General features: G+C 38.3%; 1 protein-coding gene across 1 annotated transcript in view; it reads right to left on the reverse strand.

The window, feature by feature from the left end:
* Positions 1-26984, reverse strand: part of MSH4 (mutS homolog 4) — a 29456-nt gene that overhangs the window by 1869 nt on the left and 603 nt on the right. Inside the window, exons 2-19 of the mRNA XM_005151324.4 lie at positions 26965-26967; positions 24962-25123; positions 24197-24360; positions 21832-21942; positions 20673-20788; positions 19924-20097; positions 17328-17500; positions 16567-16634; positions 13762-13836; positions 13291-13355; positions 12575-12744; positions 9658-9794; positions 9111-9214; positions 8185-8309; positions 5674-5874; positions 4353-4471; positions 3667-3795; positions 3127-3301 (exon numbers count right to left, since the gene is read on the reverse strand). Of these exons, the coding sequence (XP_005151381.3) occupies positions 3127-3301; positions 3667-3795; positions 4353-4471; positions 5674-5874; positions 8185-8309; positions 9111-9214; positions 9658-9794; positions 12575-12744; positions 13291-13355; positions 13762-13836; positions 16567-16634; positions 17328-17500; positions 19924-20097; positions 20673-20788; positions 21832-21942; positions 24197-24360; positions 24962-25123; positions 26965-26967 (2271 nt within the window). The remainder of the gene's footprint in view (positions 1-3126; positions 3302-3666; positions 3796-4352; positions 4472-5673; positions 5875-8184; positions 8310-9110; positions 9215-9657; positions 9795-12574; positions 12745-13290; positions 13356-13761; positions 13837-16566; positions 16635-17327; positions 17501-19923; positions 20098-20672; positions 20789-21831; positions 21943-24196; positions 24361-24961; positions 25124-26964; positions 26968-26984) is intronic.

Consider the following 26984-nt stretch of genomic DNA (forward strand, 5'->3'; position numbering starts at 1 on the left):
AGATCATCCAGTTCCAACCCCACTGCCATGGGCAGGGACACCTCACACTAAACCATATCACCCAAGGTTTCATCCAACCTGGCTTTGAACACTGCCAGGGATGGAGAACCCATAACTTCCCTGGGCAACCCCTTCCAGTGCCTCACCACCCTCACAGTAAAGAATTTCTTCCTTATATCCAATCTAAGCTTCCTCTGTTTAGGTTTTAACCCATTACCACTTGTCCTATCACGGCAGTCCCTAATGAACAGTCCCTCCCCAGCATCCCTGCAGGCCCCCTTCAGATACTGGAAGGCTGCTATGGGGTCTCCACGCAGCCTTCTCTTCTCCAGGCTGAACAGACCCAACTTTCTCAGCCTGTCTTCATATGGGAGGTGCTTCAGTTCCTGATCATCCTCGTGGCCTCCTCTGGACTTGTTCCAACAGTTCCATGTCCTTTTTATGTTGAGGACACCAGAACTGCACACAATACTCCAAATGAGGTCTCACGAGAGCAGAGTAGAGGGGCAGGATCACCGCCTTCGACCTGCTGGTCACGCTTCTTTTGATGCAGCCCAGGATACAGTTGGCTTTCTGGGCTGAGAGCACACACTGCAGCCGGCTCATGTTCATTTTCTCATCGACCAACACCCCCAAGTCCTTCTTTGCAGGACTACCATGAATTTCCTTTTTGCCCAACCTGTAGCTGTGCCTGGGATTGCTCTGATCCAGGTGTAGAACTTTGCACTTGGCATGGTTAAACTTTATGAGGCTGGCATCAGCCCACCTCACAAGCCTGTCAAGATCCTCCTGAATGGCATTCCTTCCCTCCAGTGCATCAACAGAACCACACAGCTTGGTGTCATCGGCAAACTTGCTGAGGGCACACTCAATCCCACTGTCCATGTCACTGACAAAGATGTTAAACACGATCGGTCCCAACTCCGATCCCTGAAGAACACCACTCGTTACTGGTCTCCAGCCGGACATTGAACCATTGACCATAACTCTTTGCGTGCAGCCATCCAGCCAGTTCTTTATCCACCGAGTGGTCCACCTATCAAATTGATGACACTCAAATTTAGAGGCAAGGATGTCATGTGGGACAGTATCAAACGCTTTGCACAAGTCCAGGTAGATGACATCAACTGCTCCACCCCTGTCCATCAGTTCCGTAGCCCCATCATAGTAAGGCCACCAAATTGGTCAGGCAGGATTTCCCCCTAGTGAAGCCATGCTGGCTGTCACCAAGCACCTTGTTGTTTTTCACGTGCCCTAGCACGCTTTCCAGGAGAATCTGCTCCAAGATTTTGCCAGGCACAGAGGTGAGACTGACTGGTCTGTAATTCCCTGGGTCATCCATTTTCCCCTTCTTGAAAATGAGGGTTATATTTCCCTTTTTCAAGTCGTTGGGAACTTCACCTGTCTGCCATGATTTTTCAAATATGATGGACAGTGGCTTAGCAACTTCATTCGCCAGCTCCTTCGGGACCCACTGATGGATTTCATCAGGTCCCATGGACTTGTGTACGTTCAGGTTGTTAAGATGGTCTTGAATCAGATCCTTTCCTACAGTGAGCCTAAGGTCTTCATTCTCACAGTCTCTGCATCTGCCTTCCAAGACTTGGGTGGTGTGGTCAGAGCATTTGCCAGTAAAGATTGAGGCAAACAAGTCATTAAGTATCTCAGCCTTCTCCAAGTCCAGAGAAGTCAGTTCTCCTGATAGCTTCCAGAGAGAGCCCACACTGTCCCTCGTCTGTCTTTTATTTGCAGTGTAACTACAGAATCCCTTCCTGTTATCTTTCACATCCCTAGTCAAGTTTAATTCTAACTGGGCCTTAGCTTTCCTAACGTGTTCCCTAGCTTCCCAAACAACATCCCTGCATTCTTCCCAGGCCACCTGTCCTTGCTTCCACCTTTTATAAGCCTCTTTTTCCCCTCAAAGATTCCTCAGCAGCTCCTTATCCATCCAAGGAGGTCTCCTGGCCCTCCTGTTGCACTTCCTTGTAGTTGGGATGCAACACTTCTGAGCTTGTAGCAGGTGATCCTTGAGTATCAACCAAGAGTCTTGGGCCCCCCTGCCCTGTAGGGCTATATCCATGGAACTTTACTAAGCAGGCTCCTGAAGAGGCCAAAATCTGCTCTGTTGAAGTCCAGGACAGTGAGCTTGCTGCACGCTCTTCTCACTGCCCCAAGGATCTCGAACTCGACCACCTCATGATTGCTGCATTCAAGGCTGCCCTGGAGCATCACATTTCCAACAAGCCCTTCCCTGTTGGTGAGCACGAGGTCAAGCATGGCACCTCTCTTCGTCGGCTCCTCTATTACTTGCAGAAGGAAGTTGTCTTCCACACAATCGAGGAACCTCCTGGATTGCTTGTGCTGGGCAGTACCATCGCTCCAACAGATATCAGGGTGGTTGAAGTCCCCCATGAGGACAAGGGCCTGCGAGTGTGAGGCTGTTCCTATCTGTCTATAGGCATTAAAGTGAAGTACTGAGGTGAAGTTAAAAGAGAAGTAAACGCACTTTCCTGAGAACACCAATGCTTTAGTGGAACCTCTCAAAATCAACCTTCAGCTGACACATTGTAAAATTCCTGCCATTTTTAAAAGAAACTCTATGCGTTTTTGCTAACCAATAAAGGCCAAGCTGCTATTTAAATGATATATCATTACATATGGCAGACACATAAGAGTTTTACATAAACCTCAGCATTCACAGCTGTAAGTCTCTCCGGAACTTTCACTTACTTCCATCATCGCCTAAAGCGCTGTGTGCTAAGTTTGGCTCATATCAGTCAGAGGTGAATCAAGTAGCTACTCACATTATTAAAACAGGGTTTTTTTTTATAGAATCACAGAATGGTTTGGGTTGGAAGGGATGTTAAAGATCATCTAATTCCAACCCCCCACCACAGGAAAGGAAAATTTCATCCAACTTCTTCATACTACCCCAAAACTAATATCTCACTGTAGAGTTAAAACACGTAAGTATTAGGAACATATTACAGATCTGCGCCTGTAACTCTGAGGGAGATACTAACTCGGGAGAAATCTGTCAGCAGAAAAATATTGTTAGATGCCTATTAACTGAAATAATGTCCTATGTAAGGTTTACTAAGTTAGAGTCATAGTAGAATCCATTACCATAGTTCTTTTCCTCTGTATATCCTTTAGAGAGTGTGTAAGTGTAAGCAATTTTCTCCTTATTTCCAGCACTACTTCTCAGATGTTGCACTTCAAAATGGTAGTTTTCCACATTGGGATATAAGGCATCTATATGACACAGTTCCAGGAAATGTGTAGCAAACAATGTAAATGCCTAAATAAGGAAACAAGAAAGAAAATTTCTGTTGGAAATGATTCTGGAATAAATTACATTAAATCAGAAAAATTAGATGATCACCTAACTCATGATGGAGGTGAAATTTTCAACCCATCTAAGACCATCTTCCTGTTTTCTAAACAAACCTCCAGCCTGTGTAACCACTGTGTGGAACTGCCACTGTACTTTGGAAAGGTAACAGTCAATTAAAAAGGTTCAACATTTGAGCATTCAAAGCTGTACGAAGCAAAACTAAAGAGACCAGGTTGTTCACTTTCTAGACAGAAATGTAAACTTGCATTTATGATAAAATAATTGAAGGGTTTTTTTTGTTTTTTTTTTCTTTTCCAAAACAGAATTACCTTTAAATTCAACAGATATTCACAGGCAGCGTAACAAATGCCAATTCCTTCTTCAGTGCTGGTACCTCTGCCAAGTTCATCAATTATGATGAGTGATTTGTCATTAGCGTTTTGTATGATGTATGTTACCTAAAAAAATATTTCATATGTTACCATCCCTACAAATACATTTTTTAAGAACCCCCATTAGGAACAGTGCTGCTCAGAGGGATGCCCAGAGGGATACTTGAGGAATACTCTGCCTTATTCAGATGAAACTTAATATAGAAATTCTTAAAAATCATGTCAGAGCCATAAATTTTACCCTTTCACAGCTTTCCGACAGCTGCCAATTCCAACCAAAGACTCTTCTTGCAGCATTCCTCCCCCTGTCCACTGAATATATCACTTTCCCTCAACTGTATCAGTTTGGGAAAGGGAACTGAGGAAGCTCACTTAAGGTCCAAAGAACAATAAAATGTCAAAACTACTGTCAACCAACACAGCACTGATTTTTATTTGTATTGGCGTATCTTGCTATTTAAGATATGCCTGGGTTTCTGTGGTTTACCATTAAGTACCAGATGACAGCTGAATTTCTGACTACTTTTAAAAGTACATTCTTTCAGTGGGATTATACTAGTACAATTCTTATTAGCCTAACAGTAAAAATGGGCCTTGGAGCCTTACTTAGCCATGTTTAGTACCTCTTTCATTTCCTTCATGAATGTTGAAGCATTTGTTTCTATATCATCATCCATACCTATTCTGGTAAATATCTGCTCTGCTATTCGAAAGGAACAATACTCTGCTGGGACATAAGAACCTACGAAACAAGTAAAATATGAGTTTTCTCGTATCAGTGTGATATGATACTCGAACTTGCAGTTGTTGGGGACTGTACCCACAAACACATGGTGGACAACTTTTATTCACCACTTCTAAGTAATTTCATCCTAATAGAAACAGGGTCAGCCTATTATAGTGTTTCTTCCATGCTACCAGCCTGCTGTGGAACAGGTGGTTACCTCCATCTTTAAGGTAAAAAACATAGATTCATAGAATAGTTAGGCTGGGAAAGGACCTTAAGATCATCCAGTTCCAACCCCCCTGCCATGGGCAGGGACACCTCACACTAAACCATATCACCCAAGGCTTCATCCAACCCGGCCTTGAACACTGCCAGGGATGGAGCATTCACAACCTCCCTGGGCAACCCATTCCAGTACCTCACCATCCTAACAGTAAAGAATTTCTTCCTTATATCCAATCTAAGCTTCCTCTGTTTAGGTTTTAACCCATTACCCCTTGTCCTATCACTACAGTCCCTAATGAATAGTCCCTCCCCAGCATCCCTTCAGATACTGGAAGGCTGCTATGAGGTCTCCACGCAGCCTTCTCTTCTCCAGGCTGAACAGCCCCAACTTTCTCAGCCTGTCTTCATATGGGAGGTGCTCCAGTCCCTGATCATCCTCATGGCCTCCTCTGGACTTGTTCTAACAGTTCCATGTCCTTTTCATGTTGAGGGCACCAGAACTGCACACAACACTCCAAGTGAGGTCTCATGAGAGCAGAGTAGAGGGGCAGGATCACCTCCTTTGACCTGCTGGTTATGCTTCTTTTGATGCAGCCGAGACTGAGACTCATCCCTATACTAGGGAATTTCTCATGTTCCTTTTGGATTACCAACACATATGTAGCTTGATGAGCATACTTCAAGGACACCTGAAGTCTAATATAAGGTGCTAGACTGGGTTAAGGCGCTCCAAAGGGCTGAAGCACACAACTCTCCTAAGAACAGACTGGGGAGGCTTTCGGATACACAAACAGGACCAATGGCAGATCCAAAACCTTGCAGTGGCTTCTGTCAGCAACACAAGAGCTGGGAGGAGCAAACAGACTAAAAAACACCTGGTACCATTTAGACAGAATCTTATTGTAGAAGCCAAATCATTCAACTTCATAAATATTTTTAAGTAGAAAACAACTGTCTGCAGAAGATTAGTAACACAGTACATTATTACTCACCAATCTGTGCCATAATTTGACAAAGAGCAATCTGTTTTAGGTATGTAGATTTTCCACTCATATTTGGTCCCGTAATAATTACAAAATTGTTACCCTCTGTCAGATACGTATTGTTAGGCACAGGTTTTTCCACAGCTATCTTTTCAAGTATGGGATGCCATCCCTGCTTGATCGCTAAAGTATCCGTAAATTCTGGACGAACTAAAGGAGAAAAAGGATACAGGCCACTGCAGAGTTGGCATGGAAAGCTTCACATTTTTAAACTAGTGAGTTCTGAAACAAAGTCATTCTTACAGAGCAAAAGCCAAACTCAGACTCTATTCCCCAATTTTCACTTTCCTGCAGAGAGCAAGACTGACATGCAGCACTTGGGAAGAATTACCATGCACTTTCAGGTACAGATTCTGACTGTCATGAAAATCTTCATGACTTGTTACTACAGAAAGAATCCCATAACACTTCATTTCTAAATTAACATTGTGTTTGTGTTCTATAGTAAGTATGGTTAGACTCCAGTAATAAAGAAAACTACAAAGAGCAAAACTTAAAAAGTAATTAAAACAGAAAACCTGAAAGCCAGTTTCATAACTAATATATCCTTATTATTTTTATACTGCTATGAGCACATCAAGTAGAGGGGTACAGTACAACTCTGCTACTACTACTTATATACCTTGTTATACAAGCACAAGAAAAGACGCAGTAGCATTCCTTCTATTTCTGTTCTATGCTATTACATTGATTATCTGGGTGCGCACTATGCCTACAAAGATCCACTTGATACTGAGACTACCTGTATGCATTTCTGTCAGAATACAGTTCTTCTCTGAACCTGTTCCTTATGTTCTCTTTGTCCACCTCAATGGCAGTACCCCAGGCTAACAAAGAAGCATTGCTAAATTTGGCAGTCCACTTAAATGGAGCAGACTTCAAGAGAGAAGTGCTAGAACAGTTTCTCAGCTTTAAACATTGGGGAACTCTAATTACCTGGTGTAGTTTTTAGTCATTTAATGATTTACATGAGAGTGTCAACTGGCAAAGGGGACCTAAAGCTACACATGACAGTACATTTCTTTTAGCAGATGCACATTCATGCCTGGCTGTGCAAACTGCAGGTGTAGATTTCTGGAAGAAGCTAACTGGCTTTGGTCTTGTTATTACTGCTGAAAAAGTCTTGTGCTCTGATTCATCTGGAAAGACTGCAATGCTTCGATCACATCAATTCATATGCTATGACTGGAATCACCAGCACATGAAGATTCACAGTCCAAACTGCAAAGTAAACTGATCCTGCTCATGAACTGAGAATTACATAGCAGCACCAGTAATGATGGGCTAATACATCTCCTGAAAAGGATTTGTCGTGGTTTAAAACCCCACCTCAGTCTCCCGCAGCACCACACACCCCTTTCCCCCCCCCACCTCCCCACTCCCGGAGGGATGGGGAGGAGAACCGGAGGAATATAACTCCCATGGATTGAGATAAAAACCAATCCAGCAATTAAGGTATAACACAAATCACTACTGCTACCACTAATACATCAATGATAGAGGAAATAAACAAGGAGAGAGAATACGATACCACTCGCCGAAACGAGCCCAACCTGGAAGAGGGCTAACCCCCTCCCTTCCGGCCAACTTCCAGTTACCTCCCCGAGCATGACGTGCTATGGTATGGAATACCTCCCCGACTAGCCCAGGCCAGGCGCCCTATCTCTCCCTCCTCCTGGCCTCCCCTCCTCACTGGCAAAGCATGAGCTCAGAAAAGGCCTTGGACAAAACCAAACATTTGAGCAGTACCTCAAAACGTATGTGCCACCAGCAACCGCTCCCAGCCCGAAAGTCAAAACACAGCACTGCACCAGCTACCAAGGAGGAGAAAAAATGACTGCTACTGCTGAACCCATGACAGGCTTCTAGACCTGATTAAGTATCTACATCGTATTGTACTGGAGGTAGGTATTCCAGCTCAGCATTAATTGAAGACAATGTGATCTTTGTACATTGCAGAACTGGGCAAGAGAAGCAGGAGAAACAATATGACAGTAAGCATGTGATCCTGGATTCCTTACAAGACTCTACTTCCAAAAACATCCAGATGCACTACAGAAATTGAAGCAGATAAACAAAGGTAGCCACATATTTTGGTTTATGCTACTTAGTGTTGATCTGCTTATATTATCTTGTGTCCTTTCAGAATGGAAGTGTAAACTCAGAATGTTCACAGACATTGTACTTTTCAATAGAATATGCTTAAACTGAATAGACTTTTGAAAAAGACTGTCTGTGGAGGCTTACAGAATCTAAATGGCAGAATGCAATTTCAGTGAATGGAAAGAACATCAGCACAGAACTGGCAAGGACAGGCCAGAGACATTCACATGAAGTCTACTGAGACCTAGGAAAAGAAATTGTGGACTTCGCAACTGGAAAAACAGACAAAACAGCCTGGATATTCTCCAGCAGGAGGGACTTTATCTGGCCCATGACAGAAACAAAGAAGAAACTTACCATAATCAGAAAGGGTGCAGGCATGGGCAAATGAAAGCAGCATATCCAGCATGGACACAATGTCAGACAGCTTGTACAGGCAATGAATGTGTTCATAGATCTCATTCAGTAGCTTACACACTATTCTGAAATAAGACAGGAATTCAGTTGTTCCACAGTACATACTGTCACTTCATACAACTTACAGAAATAAAGCAAGTTAAAAATGTTCATACTGTATACATTAGGATAGGTGGTTACTCACAAAATGCAATCATCTCTGCTAGATGCAAGCAAATCTACAAATTTCTTTGAAGCAAATTAAGATCTTATACCATCAGCTCAGATTAAATTCTCCTATCAGACCCAAGACTCAAATGCCAACAGCTCATAGGAAAGCTTCACAAAGAGAATGAACTAAAACTACAGCTATGGAAACAAGTATATTTTATTAACACATCAAATGCAATTCTAATTCCCTTAGGCCTTCATATTAATAAAACCCCCATATGGTTTCTAGAAAGAATTTCCATAAAACTGACATGTAATGTTATGCTTAGTGAGTCTCCTGAAACAGACAGCAGAGCAACATGACAGCAGCAAGGGCAAAACACAGAAACAGACAGTTCTCCTGAAAATGCAAGGATTCTGCATTACAAACCTAATGCATTCATTGTGTCATCCATAAAAAATTAATATATATGATGGCCACCCTTATTAAAAAGTGCCAGTATGTTTGTAATCACGCTTAATACAACACACACTTTGTGGTTTGGTTGGGTTTTGTTTGGTTGGTTTTTTTTTGGTCTCAGGAAGTACATGTCGTGTCACTTTGGATTATTTCTGCAAGTGGCCACAACTGAACAGAAATCCAGCTTTAAGAAAGTGTGTAAGTAGCTGTTAACTGGACAAATCCCATAGAATTAACAAATATTAGACTGTCTTACAAGTAGGTCATGTGATATATTTCTCTCAGTGACTCCTGACATCTTTCATTCATCTTTATTAAATCTGCTGAAGTGAAGCTATATGTGTTTTTTATTTTAGTGATCTACGGAAAATACAAACCAACAGTAAGAGCTAGCCATATTATCAGAAACAAAAAATAGTTTCTAAAATGCAAACTGGGAACAATTGGGGAGGGGGGGAAGAGGATGGGCAGAGCAGGAGAATCAACGCCTTGTTTCATTTTTTCTATATACATTTTTATGAAAAATCCATATAAGAGAATGCAGTTATCAGCAAGATATGTAACTTTATCTTCACATACAACATAACTGCATGTGATTGCACATTTCTCACTATATTAATTAGAAATAGGGCAGTTATAAAAACATATCAATTACACCTTCATTTACTTCTAGATATCTTCACTGAAATGATTTTAATTGTTGCTTAAATTACTGTTTAATGTGTCCTTTAATAATGTATTATACATTTTTTATATACTAAGTATACAAACACATTATGTAAAAACATATTTAGTACAGATACCTTTGTAAATTCTGAAGGAAGCTGGCCATTGGGTAATGTTGAACAATCAATATTCATCTGGATAAAAAAACCACGAGCAGAGCTGAAACTTGTTTTCATTGGCAGGTTGTACTTTTCTGCAAGCTGTGTGATCATACCTATATACCACAAATACAGAGTGGACCCAAATTACATAGAGACTTGTGCATACACACACATACATGTTTGCTTTGGTACAAAGACACACACTGTTTATGAGATTTATAGGTGCTGCATGTGTCAGGTACGCAACATGACAAAAGGCCTTAGAGGCAGGTCTCCAGGGAGTTACTGAAGTAACTTATTAATGTAACAGATGTGGCTGCATACAGCTATTGAAAAAAAAAATCTAGTGGAGAATCAGATAAATTCATGTGGCTTTTAAAGGCAGGTCATGCATCGGACCAACTCCCACATGGGCCTAACGATGGCAAGAAAAGTTTGCTCAAGCACCTAGTGTCACTGCCTCATCAATAGTGAGTGATGAGAGATGATGAATGATAAGAGTGATGAACTCAGGAACTCTCAGTTTTTAACCAGTTCATGATTCTAAGCAATCTTCTTCCCCCAGACTGAGGGTTGTGCTTTACATTTGTAATTCCCCCCTTAAATCCATCTTGTTCCTAGCTGAGAAGATATCGCATATGGGAAACTGTTAGATGATAGAAGAACATGTAGTATTAAATGATGGGAATTCTGAATACTTCAAAGATGGTAATGGTGTAGTACTCCTGCAAGAAGAAAGGATGGAGTTACTTAGTGGTGTTTCCCTGCTGCTCAAGGCTCTAAGCTCACCCACTCTCATATTCCAATCACTCCAAATGTAGACTAGCATGGATTCTGAATATAGAATAGACTAGCACGGACATTCTGGATATAGAATCACAGAATGGTTTGGACCAGAAGGCACCTTTAAAGAATTTAGTCCAGCTCCCCTCCCATGGGCAGGGACATCTTTCACTAGATCAGGTAGCTCTAAGCCCCATCCAACCTGACCGTGAACACTTCCAGTGATGGGACATTCAGAACTTATGTGAGAAACCTGTTTCAGCATCCCATCACAGATTATAAGAAATTTCTTCCTTATGTTCAACTTAAACATATCCTCTTTCAGTTTAAAACCACTGCCCCTTGTCCTTTCAGCACAGACCCTGGTAAAAAGAAAAAAAAGTCTTTCTCTTTCCCTCTGAAAAGCCCCATATTATTTACATATTGAAGGTCTCCCTGAAGCCCTCTCTTCTCCAGGCTGAATAACACCTAGTCTCTCAGCCTTTCTTCACAGGAGAGGTGTTCCAGCCCTCTGATCAGTTTTGTAGCCTACACTGGACCCATTCCAATAGGTCCCTGTTGTTCCTTCGCTGGAAAACCCAGAGCTGGATACAATACTCCACTGGGGTCTCACATGAGCAGAAGAGAGGGGGAGAATCTCCCTCCTTGACCTGCTGGTCACACTTCTTGTTTATGTAGGCCAGGACATGATTTGCTTTCTGAGCTGTAAGCACACACTGCCAGCTCATGTCCAATTTTCTGTCCACTAGTATCCAAACATCCTTCCCTGCAATCCATTCATTCTCCAGCCCATACTGATACTGGGGACTGTCCTGATGTAGATGCAGGGCCTTGCACTTCAACTTGCTGGACTTCAAGAGATTCTTACAGGCCCACCCTCCCTCAAGCCTGTCATGGTCCCTGTGGAAGGCATCTGCTCCCTCCCACCAATCAACTCCACCACTCAGCTTGGTATTGTCCACAAACTTGCCGAGTGTGCATTCAATCCCACTGTCCATGTCACTGGAGAAGCTGGTAAATTGTCTTAGTTTGGACCCACCACTTGCTACTGGTTTCCACTTAGACATTGAGCTGTCACTCACTGGATGTGGCCATTCAGCCAATTCCTTATCCATCTCATATCTACCTCTCATTCCTTAGTCCATCTGTCAAATCCATCTCTCTCCAAATTAGCAGCAAGGATGTTGTGGAGGACTGAATCAAAGGCTGACAGAACTCCAGGCAGACAACATCAGTATCTCAGTCTTAGCCACTCAAGAGTTTAATCCAGTAACAAGAGAGAAGAGTCCCTTCTGCAAGCATGGGGGCTACAGTGAAAATAGGTGCATGGAAGATGTTCACACATTCTGGATTCCCAGTAGCTACCAAATATTGGAAGGTTTAGGAAATGAAAAACAATAGCCTCTGTAATTTTCACTGTGTACTATGTAGAATACAAGACTAGAAAGGAACAGGAAGCTCAGAACATATGACAGATTAGATAAAGTTTCTGATGCTCTCTAGTAAACAAAGAAGATGGTCCTCTAGCTAGAAGTCAACATCTTACACTAAAAATGGAGATCCATTCCAGAAGGTTGGGGTTTTTCCTTCTGTTTTGACTGAGTGATAAACAGGAAGATTACTAAAGCACAGTAACAGACATGATGGTAAAATTCTTCTCATTCATGTTTTCCAACCCTTAGTAGCTTGGCTAAAAAGTAGTACACAGATCAAGGCTGCTTAAAATATAAAGAACAGAATTCTGACATTTTAAGTCAAGAAGCTAAACTAAAGCTTTATGTGCTTTATGCAGAATATTTTAGATGGGATAATTCTGTCACATTACTTTAACTTTATTGTACTTTCAAAGAATAAGGATCAACAGACTTAAATATAGGAGACACAATACAGTTGTTCAACTCCATTAAAAAAAAACTGAGTTTTTATCTACAAAAAGGAGAATCTCAGTATGTATCTCAAAAGTACTTCAGTTACTTATCAATGCCAATCAGTTCATAGTAACTATTTTTTACACATTAGAAGGCTACAACAGATCGGATTATGTGGTTTCTATATGCCACATGCAATATACTTCGATCTCCAAATAAAAAGAAACTTGGTTTAGAAATACCTGCTATGTCATCAACAATTTCTGTGTATGTTCTACGAGCTATGTCAAGGAATTCGTTGATGTTAGGTTTAACAGCATAGCACTTCTGGGTCCTCATACTCAGACATCCTTTTGTGTACCTCGTATCGTCATTAATGACAGTTGTAATCTTTTCAAGTATAATTCCAAATCTGCAATATTAGTTGTATTGATAATTAGCTACATAATATTTTACTATTTTTTATTTGTAACAGCATCCCAAAATTACAAATACGAGCATTACAAATTACTGAAGCAAATTATGCACTGTTAAACCACTAAATGTCATGTCTACTTTTGCCTCAGAATGAAGTATGACTACAGCCAGGTCTGACTGAAGATGTCATTCAAACGTTTGGGAGACAGAAATTATTTCTCAAAGATACAGGCAACATTTGATTTTTGCACTGCTATGGGGATACTGTGAAACCACTACTTATGTCTTCTCAGAATTATTTCTAAAAGAGAGCAGTTCATCAGCAATTGAAGTGTCACAACTAGCTTTATGGTTCATGTTTTTCCCCTCTATTTTTTGTTCGCTGAGAAACAGATTTTTTGACCATTAAAATCAACCTTTAGGCAAAAGAACTGAGCTATACTTGTAACTACAGATAAGCAAAGATGCAACATCTTAATTCTTACACACATTCTTAACATAAAACTTTCTAACACACTAGTTAAAGTATCCTGATAAATACCTTGTATCTTCAAGAGAACTGTAATAAGCCTTTAGCAGTGGTGTAGTACAGCTTCTTAAAACAGCCTATTGAAGAGTAAAATATGGACATGAACAGTTACGGAGTTTTTTTAGCCCTTTCAAAGGACAAAGCTCTCCGATTCACTGAGGCTACATCAGTGGTTGGATAATCTGAGCAAGAATTTCACTTAAATGTCTGTTATAAAATCAATTATTCAGGTAATGGTAGGAATACAGTCCTTAAAAGAGTATCAGACTCAAATGCATATTTCCAATAGGCTTAAGAATTAACAGACTGTATTGGTTGGCAGGATTATGTTCTGACAGATTAAAGTAAATTTACTTTTTTTTTGGACTTGATGAAACCTATTGGTCCCTTCCAGCTTGAAACAGTCTATGAAATTTAACAAACTGCACTGTACAAAAATAAGGACAAAGCAGTCTGTGCTTTATGAAAAATGACATAACTGACCTTTAGAGGCTCCACAAGCTCTAGGGTATGTTTCAGGTAGATTAAATTAGTTATTTTTGATTCAGCAGTTTTAACCTGTTGAAAAATTGTACAAATATTGGAGGTTTGTCTGTCTGCCTGTTTGAAGAAGTACTTAAGAACTAGCAGAACTCATACTGTTAACTGTAACACCTTTGTACTTTGAACAAAAATTGCTACAATACTTTATAAGCTCATTTGATGTGTAACAGCATAAAAAAATGCTTACCTAAATTTTACATTGCCTACTGTGATAGTTTGCCTACCAGTAGCTAATATTTTCATTTGTCTTCACTGATAATCATTGACCAAGCCATGAAAACTTCTGATCTGCTACATAGCTCTGTAAGCTCTATAAGCTTGTAAACTCTTGCAAATAAAATACATTCTTCACAACAATTAAGCAGCATAGCCCTTTTCAGAAATGATGTTGAATACAACATAAACCAATTTGGTTGACTTATCCTTGGTTAATATATTTATGTCCTTAAACATCTGCCCTTATATTTAAAAACAAATCCAATAAATGTTTAAAAGTTTTGCTTACATTAATGACTAACTTCACCGTGTTTTGTCCACACAGCTATTCTACCTTGTTTTCTATGCCTATTAACATTTACAGCAAAGAATTTTTCTGATGATACTAGAGCATAGTACATGTAATGCACAGCATATGTACTACGTATATGCTATGTGAGGGGATTTTAAGAAACCAACATAGATAAGCACACTGTTTGGTTCCGAGAAAACCTAACACTGGTTTTCAACATGAATGTAGGAGTATGACCCTGTGTGAAATCTTTTCTTCTTTGTATATAATAACTCTTTACTCTTGTAGTAGAGGGCATCCCTTGCCTTATCTTAACCTTCTATATGAAGTAATTTTTCTGTAATAGACTAAATAATGCTATGTGTATGGATGGAAGAATCATGATCTGCAAATACATGTGAGGTCTAAGTTGCATGATGGAATTGGACATCAAAAGGACAGATACGGTCAGATGTGTGGAGCTGGTATTCACAGAGTGTACCTTGTTAGAATAGCTCTTACAGGAACTTTAACTGGTGTTAAAAGAGTATCTTTGTACATGCTACACTTCAGGCTCAAAGGGAGAAAATGAACAAATACAGTCAATAGTCAGTAACTCTTCCATATAATGTTACTTCTTTTAGACTCATAATGACTAAAATGCAAGCCTCTCCCTTATGGAGTCTTCACCAGCATTTGTTTACAAACTAGCTAGGAACAGAAGCTGACCTCCAGTCTAACAAACACACTGCAGTACACTGAAGGAAGAGAAACCTTGATTAATCACAGCTCCCTGGTTAAAAATGTTACACTTTCATATTCAAGGTGAAAGATTAAACCTTTCTCAAGCTCCTAAAAAACTTCAAATGGAAAATTCATTATAAACACTGAGGAGGAAAGAGAGGTTCTAAGGAATCTGAAGGTATATTCAGTAATTTTCCCAAAGGTGATCTGTGATGGAAACCTTCTCTGTTGGCCAAGCTCCCAAATGCACTCTAATGGATGTCACAGGAGGTATACAACACTCATACAGACCAAAACTATGGCTGTCACTGTCATGCAGATAAGGAATAAAATAACTTCCTGCTGAAGCCTGAACACAAGCAGATAAAGTACTGCTTGTCTTTCAACTAAGCTATGTTATTCTAAGCATTTATAGCTTTATTGTCTAGTTATACTTTTATGAATAAATGTCTTTATCTGCATTTCATTTCTGACTTGTGAGATCACAGAATCATAGAATAGTTAGGTACATGATTTAATGTAGCAGGGTACTCTTTCAATCTGTAAAACAGGACCATGAGGAAACTTAACAGTAATCATTTCTCCAATATATTACTTATCCCTTGCATTCAAGGGTTAACAGAGAAGCATGGGTCAAGTTGAGAACAGGATGCACAAATGACTTCCAAACACTATCCATAACCTAGAGATCTCTTTGTTATGGGCTTGAGACATAAGGTTATCTGCTTATGAGAACAGTCAGCGTAGGGGCAACTTCTGCCTCACTTGGTACTGCTTATGCTATGCAAGTGAGTATATTGGGTTTTGTCAGCTCACTGTTGTTCAGAGGTTGTTCATTAACCCCTCCATGAAAAAGCTGCACTTGGTTCACAAAGCATCTGTGCCTTGGAAACTAACAGGCAAGTTCCATTTCTGGCTCTGTATGTTTATGTGACTGACTTAGTTCATCTGTTTTGTATGCAGAGCTGAGCAAAGTCAGAATGCTTCATAAGAACCTTTCTCAAAATAATTTTTCAGGCAATAAAGACTAATTTCTATTCACCTGTATTACATGAAAATTAAGAAATTATTTATTTTCTAGTAAGAAAGATGTTTCATTTTCTTTAGGCTATCAAAAAGTTTATCGACCTCCAAAAATAAGAGTAAATTTCTGTTATACACTTTTTCCTCTTAGGCTGATGCGAAAGACATTCCTCTCTCTCATCATAGTACTGTCGAATAGGACATACGTGTACGAAGAATAAAGGTGGGATGAAAAAGTAAACAGTTTTGAAGTCAATTTGCATAAATTTAGATGAAAGTGATATTGAAGCAAACACAAATTTTTCTAACATACTTCTATAAGAATCTTCTACTGCTGTAAAATACGATCTACTCTCAATCTATAATAAAAATTATTCCATGTGGTTTTAAGGTACAGTCTTTTTCTTATCGTATCATACATATTTACAGATATCACATATATTGCACATTTTAGCCAGATAACTCAATCTAAAGAGTATTTCAAAACATACTGTATCCTGCTTTGGAATTTGTACCAAAACTGAAAGTAATTGCTCTGTATCCAGGAATTTTGAGATAACTGTAAAACAAAAGTACAGAACAGAAAATGAACTGTAATTATAGTAAAATCATTTTTTTTACATGCATGATTACTTAGCAATACTTATGTTAATTTTTTTCTTTCATTCTATTTTCAGAAATTCTTTACCAAGTTAAAAAATGGGTTAAAAATAGCTGCTATCTCAATTATTTACTCATATATCAATTCAGCAATATTCTTTTTGTTAGACTGAATCTTATTTCTTCTATGATTAAGATTACATGATCCAGCTTAGGGTGGACTAACTCATACTCTGGTACTGTCTATTTCACATTTGTCTGGGCCACTGCTTTACAGAGCTATGACAAGAGAACATGCATACACAAGTATTACAGCAGTGATGCCTTTGGTTTTAATGTATATATTATACATACTTGTATTCTTCCAACATAGTGTGTATCTAGCCACAGAGATGAAGAGTTAAACTCTGAAAAAGCTATTGGCCTGCTGGCTTCTATCCACTTTAAGCAGAGAAATTAACTTTTCTTTGCAAAATACTTGAGAAAAACTATCAAATAAAGATTACTTCAAAAATTAAGTGCTTGCTATGTCACCTGACGATCACAAAACCCAACTTTTCAAACATATTAAATCACCCCACATACTTTCATCTATCAGAAATAAATGTTTAAAAAGAAATATAATACTATGAATTAAAAAATAAACTGCTACCTGCTTGAAGACCAAAAAAGAGCTCCTCATCCTGGAGTAATTCCTGAACACAGTCCAGTCTTGTGTTAATTGTTTCAGCATCGACTAGTGGCTCCAGGATATTGGATCTAAGTCTTCGACTTCCACCCGGAGTTTTGGTGTAGTTTAGTACACCAAAAAGTGTGTGACCATTCCTTTGAAAATAAAATGGACTGGAGAATACACTCACAAAGATGGTAAATGTCAAGGACATTTTCAGGTAAGATTACCCTACAAATCTGAGACATGCTTTTGGGATGTTTAACACTTCCCCATTTGCCATGGGTATTATATGAACTACAGCAGTTTACAAAGTCAGGCAATTTATTGCAATATTATCCCTCATTATATCGTTTTCCTAAATATAGAAATTCATTTGTATTCAGTATTTTCTTCATTTTTTGTGGTAGTATTCCATTCCTACTGCAGTGGTGCAGTTCACATTTTTGTTCTCAGTTGAGCTAATTAAAACCAAACAAATCCAACAGAAGAGGCAAAGTAAGAGTCTGAGATCAAACACGAATCTGAACATTTTCATTAAAATACATTTCTGAAAATTACTTCAAATCCTTACAAGTCCAAGAGAGACTTAAGCTTTGGATTTATTTTTTGAAAGAACTGACTTACAGCCACTATAGGAGACAAATAACATGCTTATGATCTGTAAATAATATTCTCATGTTCATGGCTTTTACATGTTACATCCCAGGGCCTCACACTTAAGGGCTGATTGTATCTGTTTAAAATAAGCAGCCTATAATATTTACATCTAGTACATACCTACACAGTTTTAGAAACCTGAAACCTTCAATGATACTGGCTTGAAAGAAGGCCACATAAACACTGTGATTTAAAGGAGAATTTGAATAGGAAGAAATCAGACACCAAACAACATAAAGATAGCTAGACAGTACAGAAACTCCTGAGATATCATGGTCCAAAAGAAGAAAGCAATAGTCAAGAGAATTAAAAAAGGGTGAAATTCAAAGCCAGTTTTATTAAGGACATACACACCATGAGCTGCAATTCATAGCAACAATTAATGGGAACTCTACATTTGGGATAGTTTCCACACTGCTTACCTTTAAGCAACTGAGGGCTCACTTCCCTGTACAGTAAATGAAAAAGGACAAGCCCCTTCAGATACTGCCACAAGAACTTGATTTAGGTGTTTCTGGTGTGTGCCTGTACTATTAACGTTTACCTGTTAGTATCTGATAAAAAGATATCAAACCAGGCATGCCTGTATTGGCATGTGCCTGTACTATTAATATTTACCTGTTAGTATCTGATAAAAACATATCAAATCAGGCGTGCCTGTATTGGCATGTGCCTGTACTATTAACATTTACCTATTAATATCTGATAAAACGATATCAAAATAGGCTTTAGGGGTAATATTTAGGTCATGGAAACAACACTGTCTGGTCTGATTCAGACTTGCCACTGGGTCAGCAAAAAATTGTGCAGCTATAATGCTAAAAAAAAAGGCAGCAAACCTTAGGCAGTTTACTGTTGCTCAGTTCCTCCTCCTTCCTCTCAAAACCATCTGTCAAATTAGTGCAGCTTTCAGAGAAATATTGCTCTGAGGGTGCCAATCCTACAGGCTGGCTCCTGCAGTTATATATGAAGCGATGGAGCAAACAAGAAGAAATTGGGGACAAGGTATGGCAGATGAACAGAAAGAAACCATAGTTACCACCCTCTTCTGAGCAGATCTAACATTGCTCTCTGTGATCCGCACAAGAAGAGAAAACCAGGGAGAAAAACAGAGCAAGAGCCGAGCAAGACAAAAGAACAGTGGTAAGGGTGGCTGATCTAGTCAAAGGTGCCCCTGCCCAGAGCAGGGAGCTTGGAACTAGAAGAACTTTAACGGTCCCTTATACCCAAATCATTTTATAATTCTAATATACCTCTAAGCAGAAAGCTTTTACAAGTAATACTTGGAGAGCGAGCAATCTCCAGGCTCTCCTTTTTATATCAGGGTGAGGAGTGGACTTATAAGCAGAGGAGGATCTCAGAACTTAGCAGGCAGCCAGTTCTAACCAGAAATATAACAGTCTTGAGAAGGCAACTCTTGCAGCTCCCCTTCTGCCTAGAAAGCAGGGAACTTCTGGTGAAAGAAGCATTCCAAGCACTGTTCTCATTGTGGAGAACAACTTGCCACTAGTCCTTAGAAGTAAAGGAAAACAAAACAATGTTTCAAGCCTGTTTATCTTGTCTAAAATGAATAAAATCCAGGCAGTTTAATCCAACATAAGCAACTTCTCGTGGACACGTTACCTCTTTCATTTCATGATCTGTGAAATTTTGCATCAACATCATTTTAAGTTTACACTGATTCAAAGATGACTATGTGTCACCTTTATGCAATTCATTTGTGGGATTCCTATGCTAGAAATTTTGTGCTGAATTGTAATGTATTTCTCTGTCCAAATATTTTTTGTAAGCTCTGAATGGTATGTAAGATCTGTCATACAGAAATAAATATAATGGTCAGCTCTTTGACACAAGCATCAAGAACACATGGTAAAATACAACTTTAAAAAATGCAATTTGTAAACTTAAATATTCTTACCGAGAATCTCTGTTATTAATCACTAATTCCAGATTTTGTGCTGATGATGAATCTATCATGGCTGTTTTCTCACTCCCCTGGAAACGCACCTTGAGCGATTTTGGAGCATAAACTGAATTCTGAATAAACTCTACATATTTTAGCAAAGCTGCAGCAGCTGCAAGACAGTAATACCTTGGAAAGAAACAATCTTTAATGAATGCTGAACAGGGCTATTGAAATACCACAAAACCAAGAGCTGCACTACAGAAATTACATTCACGCTTGACAACTACTGGGACTGACAGCACTGAAAACATAGTATGTTTCAGGTATGCACTAACCCATGAAGAGTGCACATATATGCATGTAAATAAAATACTCATGTTTGACTGTCTGTACACTTGACACCCCACATTATATACCTGGTAATTCAAACATGCATATTTCAGTACGTGACTTGAAGACCCAGGTCACCAAGGACCACTACTTAAAAATTGTTGGTACAAGGAAAACAAAGAGGATAAAGTAGAAAGTGATGGAAACAAAAACAAAACAAAAAAAACAGGGGAAAAAAATTAAAAAGAGGCTGTAATGGGCTTTCTGTGCAAGTTTATAGATGTATCAGAAACACTGGAGGGCAGAATAAAAGAACAACTCTCTTCTGGTTTTCTAGCTTTTGCACCAACCCACAAGACTTGTGTGCTAAGTATGCAAAAAGGTTAAAAACTTTTCTGAACATCATGTGCTTTTTCCTTATTTAAACATACTTTGATTGAACCTCCATGAAAACGGTGCTGAATTCAGATGCACACAACTGTTCTACGTATTCCAAACCTTTAGTTTCATTGAAGTATTTTCTTTGCACAGTTGTAAAAGTCACGTTCTGTGAAGATGGAGGGGAAAAGCAGATAGTTTTAAAAGTTACAAAGATTCTATCATCAGATAGACTTCTCTATTTTTCTAGTGATATGTTTCCAAGAAAATCTATCATTTCGTTTAGCAAACTGTGGAAGTATTCATTCTATGCTATTAGCACAAGCAAGCCACACTATTGCCACTCATCTTTCCTTGTCTTTGCTAGTAAGTACATACAAATAGGCTCATACCATTGTTTTGAGCAAGTTAATGTAGGCTTTTTCTTGGATATTGCTCTTGCTCTCAAGAACAAGACAAAGAACTTGGATTTGGTTAAAATTAATGACTTTACAGAAAGTTATTTTCATGGTAGCATCAATGCTGACATTGAAACTGCGGTTTTCTCTTGCCAAGGTTTAAGTCCAAGGGATCATTATCAAGCTCTCAGCAGTAAACTGGCAATAAAGATACACAGGTTAATGGAATGGAATGTGTGGGATGTTCAAGCAGTATATGCAAAACGAAGAGGAGAGGTCAGGAAGCAGAAAAAGACTCGTGAAGAGGCCATCAGCAGTACAGACAAGGGAGCAATTAAAGCAGTACTCAATACAGAGTTTTTTAAAACTTCTGAGGCTTTGATACTTACAAATTACATACACTATTTATCTCATGATCTTTCACCCTGTGGTGCTTTTTCTCCTGTGATACACTAGCCTCATCTATTTATCAGGTTGAGAGAACAAAAAAGGAGCAAAGGAAACTGCTTGATTTCTTTTAACCTCTGAGTCCTTCCTAGGTTCAGTATTGCTCAAATTATTTCAATACTATACATTTGAAAATTGGGTCTTTAATCAGAAATATACTTATCTCTGCAATTAAGATTAGATCTACTAGTGCTGAACTGCATTTAGATTACTCTTTACCATGGTAAAATTAGTCCCCAGAACCATAAACCACACAAAATCTGACTGCATTCAGGGTTTTACAAGTTGTGGAAAGCTCTCAAATCAACAATTGTATAAAAGTGATCAACAAGAACTCTAAAATATTGAACAAAATTTAAGAGCTTACCTTGAAATGTTCTGTTATCAGACTGAACAATTTTGATGTGTTCCCCGCATCACAAGCAGTGTTTGACATTATAATTTCCAGCGGTGTTAAAATCTTGAGTTTAGTAATGACCTGTACAAAAAAATTATAAAAATTAATGAAAATCCATACATAATCTAAAATATGAACCAGCAATGAAGAATGACAGTATCCTTATATTCTAAAAATTACAAATATGTGTATATATTGTAAATAAAGACCAAACTTTCTGCTGAGTTCTACACCAAGTAAAATTTATCCATATCTATAGGTATGGATATCTAAATATACATGAAACCACATTAACAAAAAAGACAGGTATCTATTCCCTGTCCTACACCAAAACATGTTTGTTGTCAATGCAAGAGATAAATATCCAGAACTGTATTCCACGGCTAAGATTGGAGAAGGACTTATTCTCAATAGATAGCAGCTTTCTGGGCTTGCAGCTGTAATGTTAATGGTGCTCTGGAAGATGAAGAAATGTAATATGTCTGAATATTAATAATCTTTTGATTGAGGCTTGCTTTAGACTTTCTTGTAACCTCCTCTTACAACATTTCTCTCATTTTTACACACCTGCTGCAGGAATTCAAAGTACACTAAATGCTTTTCTATTTATTTACTTCATAAGAGAGAACAAATATTATGCATTTATATAATCATCCACATATGCTCAAGGAAGAAACATGAAAAAACTTTAAGCACTTAGAAGTTAAGATGTCATAGAAGGGACAGGTAAAAATGGAAAGGTGAACAAGCACAAAGAAAAAATACACAAAATAGATAATATTAGGGTATTGGGGGTGGAAGGGAAAGCTGCTACTGCTCATCATGTCTGGTAATCATTAGAAAACTTTTTACAGAGGCATCACGTATAAAATGAACCTTGAGGAACTTCAAGAATACAAGAAAATGTCACTGAATTAATTTACAGAACATTCAAAAATAAAAAGGTGTACAAGAAAAGTAAAATACAGTTAAGTTTGATATTGATCACTAGCAAAACATGGATAGTGACACTGTAAAAAAGCAGCTGATCAGCAGATAAGACAGTACTGTTAAACCTGTTAAAGAATGAGATATGAAATTAAGCCATGTAATGCCTTTGGGGAGAAGTTCTGAGAGTTGTTTTGTTTTGGGGTTCTTTGTTTGGGATTTGGGGTTTTTTTTTGACTGGATGGGCAATACAGTATCAGGTATGCCCACAGAATGAAGAACTCGGTAATCTAAATGGAAAAATACAAAGATATATACAATTAAAAATGCCATCATTTAGAATAGTAAGGGAGGAAAACATTGAACAACTGGTCAAGGCCTGACAAGCAGTAATATAAGATGTAAACTTGACAAGTTACAAGCCTGAGTAACAGAGAAGAAAGCTGTGTTATCATAATTTAAAGACAAAACATGAGTCTTAAGAAAAGTAATAGTATTTTATCACTAAATGCAAGACAAAAATCAAAAGTAAAGGGTTAGAGAGGGAGTTTGGCCAGCTAAAATACTTCCCAGTTTGACAAATATAAATATCATGGGACACCAACACAGTCCTTAACCTTGACACAGTAGAACAGGGGAGACTCTAAACACAGCTATTGCTAGCTGAAAATAAAGCCTTTTACACTTAGAAGTAACTGCAAACTTTACGAAACCATTAAACAACTTCCATAAAATTAATCCAACATTTCCTTACAGGATTCTAGTCTTAACGTTCTTTTGCTTACACAGGACAGGGTTTTTTCCTAGGTACTAGAAGATCAAGTTTTCACTTTCACACCTTTAAGAGAATGGTTATTTAAGTTGCCACCTCATCACCTGAACCTCGTCATTTTATCATGCACCCACACTTTCAAGGTGCACATCTTTTTGAATTTTAGTACAGCGTATTACAGAAGTACTTCTGTAGCTGCCAGGTTTAGTATGTACCCATGTGTGTCAAGATCAGGGCAAGCTTTAAGAGCACTGCTAATTAAAAAAAGAGAATTACATGAGAAAACATATGCCTCAGAGCTGTTCTGCCCGATGAAAAATATTTGCCAGTTCTACTACCATGTATTGCCCAATGATCTTCAAAACTAGGCTTCTCACTTCCTCACAATTCAGACACACTGGTTTTTGCCAAGGCCATTTTTCTTTTGCAGAACATTCTTTCCCCTTCATCTAAAACCTGAGGCACAGTAATGAAAATAGTCCTTTCAACACTTCACATTTTCTAGAACTTGTTACTTTCACATTTGAGAAGTTTCTTCTACAAACTATTACATTTCCATTAGTCATAAGCTTTTTTAAGGAAGAAAGTTATAATTAGCCTGTAAGGGACACAGCAATTAAGTAAATGCAACAATACCTTTGCATAAGTTGTATTGTCTGAAAACTGTGATAATATCACCTCAGGATTTTTTAAGTCAATACTGGCCATTCCTACTTCACCTCTGGCAAGGCCTCTTCCTTCTACTACAGCTACAATAACTGATGCAGCAGTATGAGTAGAGACTGCAGATGAGGATGTAACTGTAAAACAGTTGCATATATTCAGTTACAAACCACTACTTTACATTCACAGATTCATTCTTTGACATCCCAAGTGAAATATGTATTTGTATTCCCATATAATGGAAATCCCATTCAATTTAACAAACTTCATTAAAAATTAAAAACCCTGGTTCTTGAACTCCTTACTTGCCACACCATACAGGCAAGGCACTTTCTAAAGCATGACCATCACACTCTTACATTAAAAGACTGACTGAATGCATTAATTAAAGATTGTCAGAACTAATTGCATCTCTGTTGCAACTGAAAACAGAAAAAAATCAACCTCTCCCGGCTAAGGAACACACAAGTAAAAGCAAAGGAAACTGACAAAGTGACCTTGTTTCACTGTTAAGTTGCATAATGTCTAGAGAAATCTGCTCTGTGGGTTTCACTATCATAATTACCCCAATTCTCCCATTCTTGGAGTAGTCACAAAGAAAACTGCAAAAGACAGTAGGTTCTGAGTTTTGAATATACTTCAGTATCTTCTTGGATCACATTAAAAATAAAATGTGCTTAATAAAATAATGAAAGAAATGAAAGTAGGACTACTTCCTTTAATAGCTATTAATCTTACCTGAATATCCCATAAGAGGCGTATGGCTTCTGCAAACAGACCTGCTAGAAGAGCGGGGTGTTTTTCCTACACATGCGCTATTCAGGCCTCGCACAGAAGAACTCGTGAGATGCAGTGTGCTAGTGTTTTCTACACAAGAACTTTTGTCCCCAAAATATGATTCTGAAAGGGGGAGGAAAAAAAAAATAAAAGATTTTTTTTTTATCCAGAAAGCAATACATAAATATACCACTTTGAAAACTTTATTTTTCTTACTAGAGAGATATCCAAGCAACAATTTCTAATGTCACAGAAGCTCTCTGAAGTATGAAATAAAATAAAAATCAGTCTGTTTTGAAATCAAACCTTTACTAATGCTTATTTTCCACAATGACATAACTTGCAGCACCAGTGAAAACCACTGTTTGCATTGCTAGACTGAAATACTACAGAAGTCACTGTAACACTCATAATTTCATATTCTAGTGTACCTTACAGTTATGAATGTGGTGTCACCTCCATCTTACATTTGCCTATCAGTTTTTAAATCTGTACCTGAAACTGCATGTGTTTATGGGTTTATTTATTTTTGAAGGTCAGTATTCTTTTTTTAATAAGAGAAAACAAAGAACCATGTTCAAAATCTCCTCCGCTTGAGAATGGTCTCCCTTTGAATTTATGTGGTTCAGCTCTCAAAAATCATACAATAATCTGGTAAGTATTTGTTATCTGTGGTTTCTTTTACACATGTATCTTCAGATTTATCTCTATTTTTATGTCCTGCAAAATCTCTCAGATCATGTTTCTGTTTAACAAATTATTTAAAATACTTTATTTATATTCAGTTCTCTTGAGATGACTAAAACCAACATCATATCTTTAATTTAGCTTGAACAGTTGCTGTAAGTTGCATAAAAATGAATTAAAATAGAAACAGTTTTTCCACTCAGCAGTTACAAAATTCCAGGTATTAAGAGACACGGAAGCCCAAATGTTTCTGTTCCTTCTATTAAATTAAAAATGGATCTACAACACAGAATACTTCAGCACTGTCCTCAGATGACCCATTAACTGCACAACAGTTCCTCATAGCTGGTAAAAAAAATACTGACAATATTGTTTGATTTTTTTTGTGGGAGTTGTTTGGGTTGTTTAGATCTTACAAAACTGTGGCATCTGGGAAAAAACCCAACAAAACATCATTAGTTCAGACTGCTTCGTTTGGGGTTTTTGGTTGGTCGGTTGGTTTTTTAAGAGTGGACAAATCAGCACTGCAATGCATTGTGATCTTTTTAAATAGTCATTCTCTTAGGTTTTGGCATAAATTCACTCAGAAATTTGGCAGAGAAGACTTTGCTTTCCTGGCATAACATGGGGAAAACCGTAATTTTAAAGACCAGATGAACCAAACCACCTCAGGGTATCTTTTAAAACCATCATTTAACAAGTTATGCACTACTCAAATTGAAATTCTGTTTGTTTTGTGGCATTTTTCAGGATTCATGACTGATTATGTACATTACCCACAACCATGTTACCTTCCTCCCAGTTTACATGTAATGAAGATGTATGCACTTCAGAATGCATTGCAGCAAGTGTTAAAATAATTTCCAGCTCCTTTTGTAGTTTTTTTTTCACTGGAAAACATACTATTTGAACAATTTTTTTCTGTGCCAAAATACAGAGATTCATGTTAGGGTCAAAATCTATTAAAAGGCTGGTGCACACATGCTCAGTAGTCAGGAGCTGAGGGGCCACGTCCCCAGTAGGAGCCAGCAGCCTGGGGTGAACAGCTGCCTTATGTGGAGGATGGCAACAGCAATGTCACATTTTAGGACCTCAGCATCTTTACAACACATGGAGGATAAGAGCATTTAAAACTATTACACACAAAAAAAAAACCAAACAAACAAAAAAAAACCCCAAAACCTCCAGAAAAAAAAAAAAAACCCAACCCCACAAGAAAACAAAAAAAAAAAAGAAGAAAAACCACCACCAAAGAAATCAAACCCAAACTCCATAACCACCTGAATGCCGTTCAGCT

This window comes from Melopsittacus undulatus, chromosome 6 (genome assembly GCF_012275295.1).
Source record: "Melopsittacus undulatus isolate bMelUnd1 chromosome 6, bMelUnd1.mat.Z, whole genome shotgun sequence".
Lineage (NCBI taxonomy): Eukaryota > Metazoa > Chordata > Aves > Psittaciformes > Psittaculidae > Melopsittacus > Melopsittacus undulatus.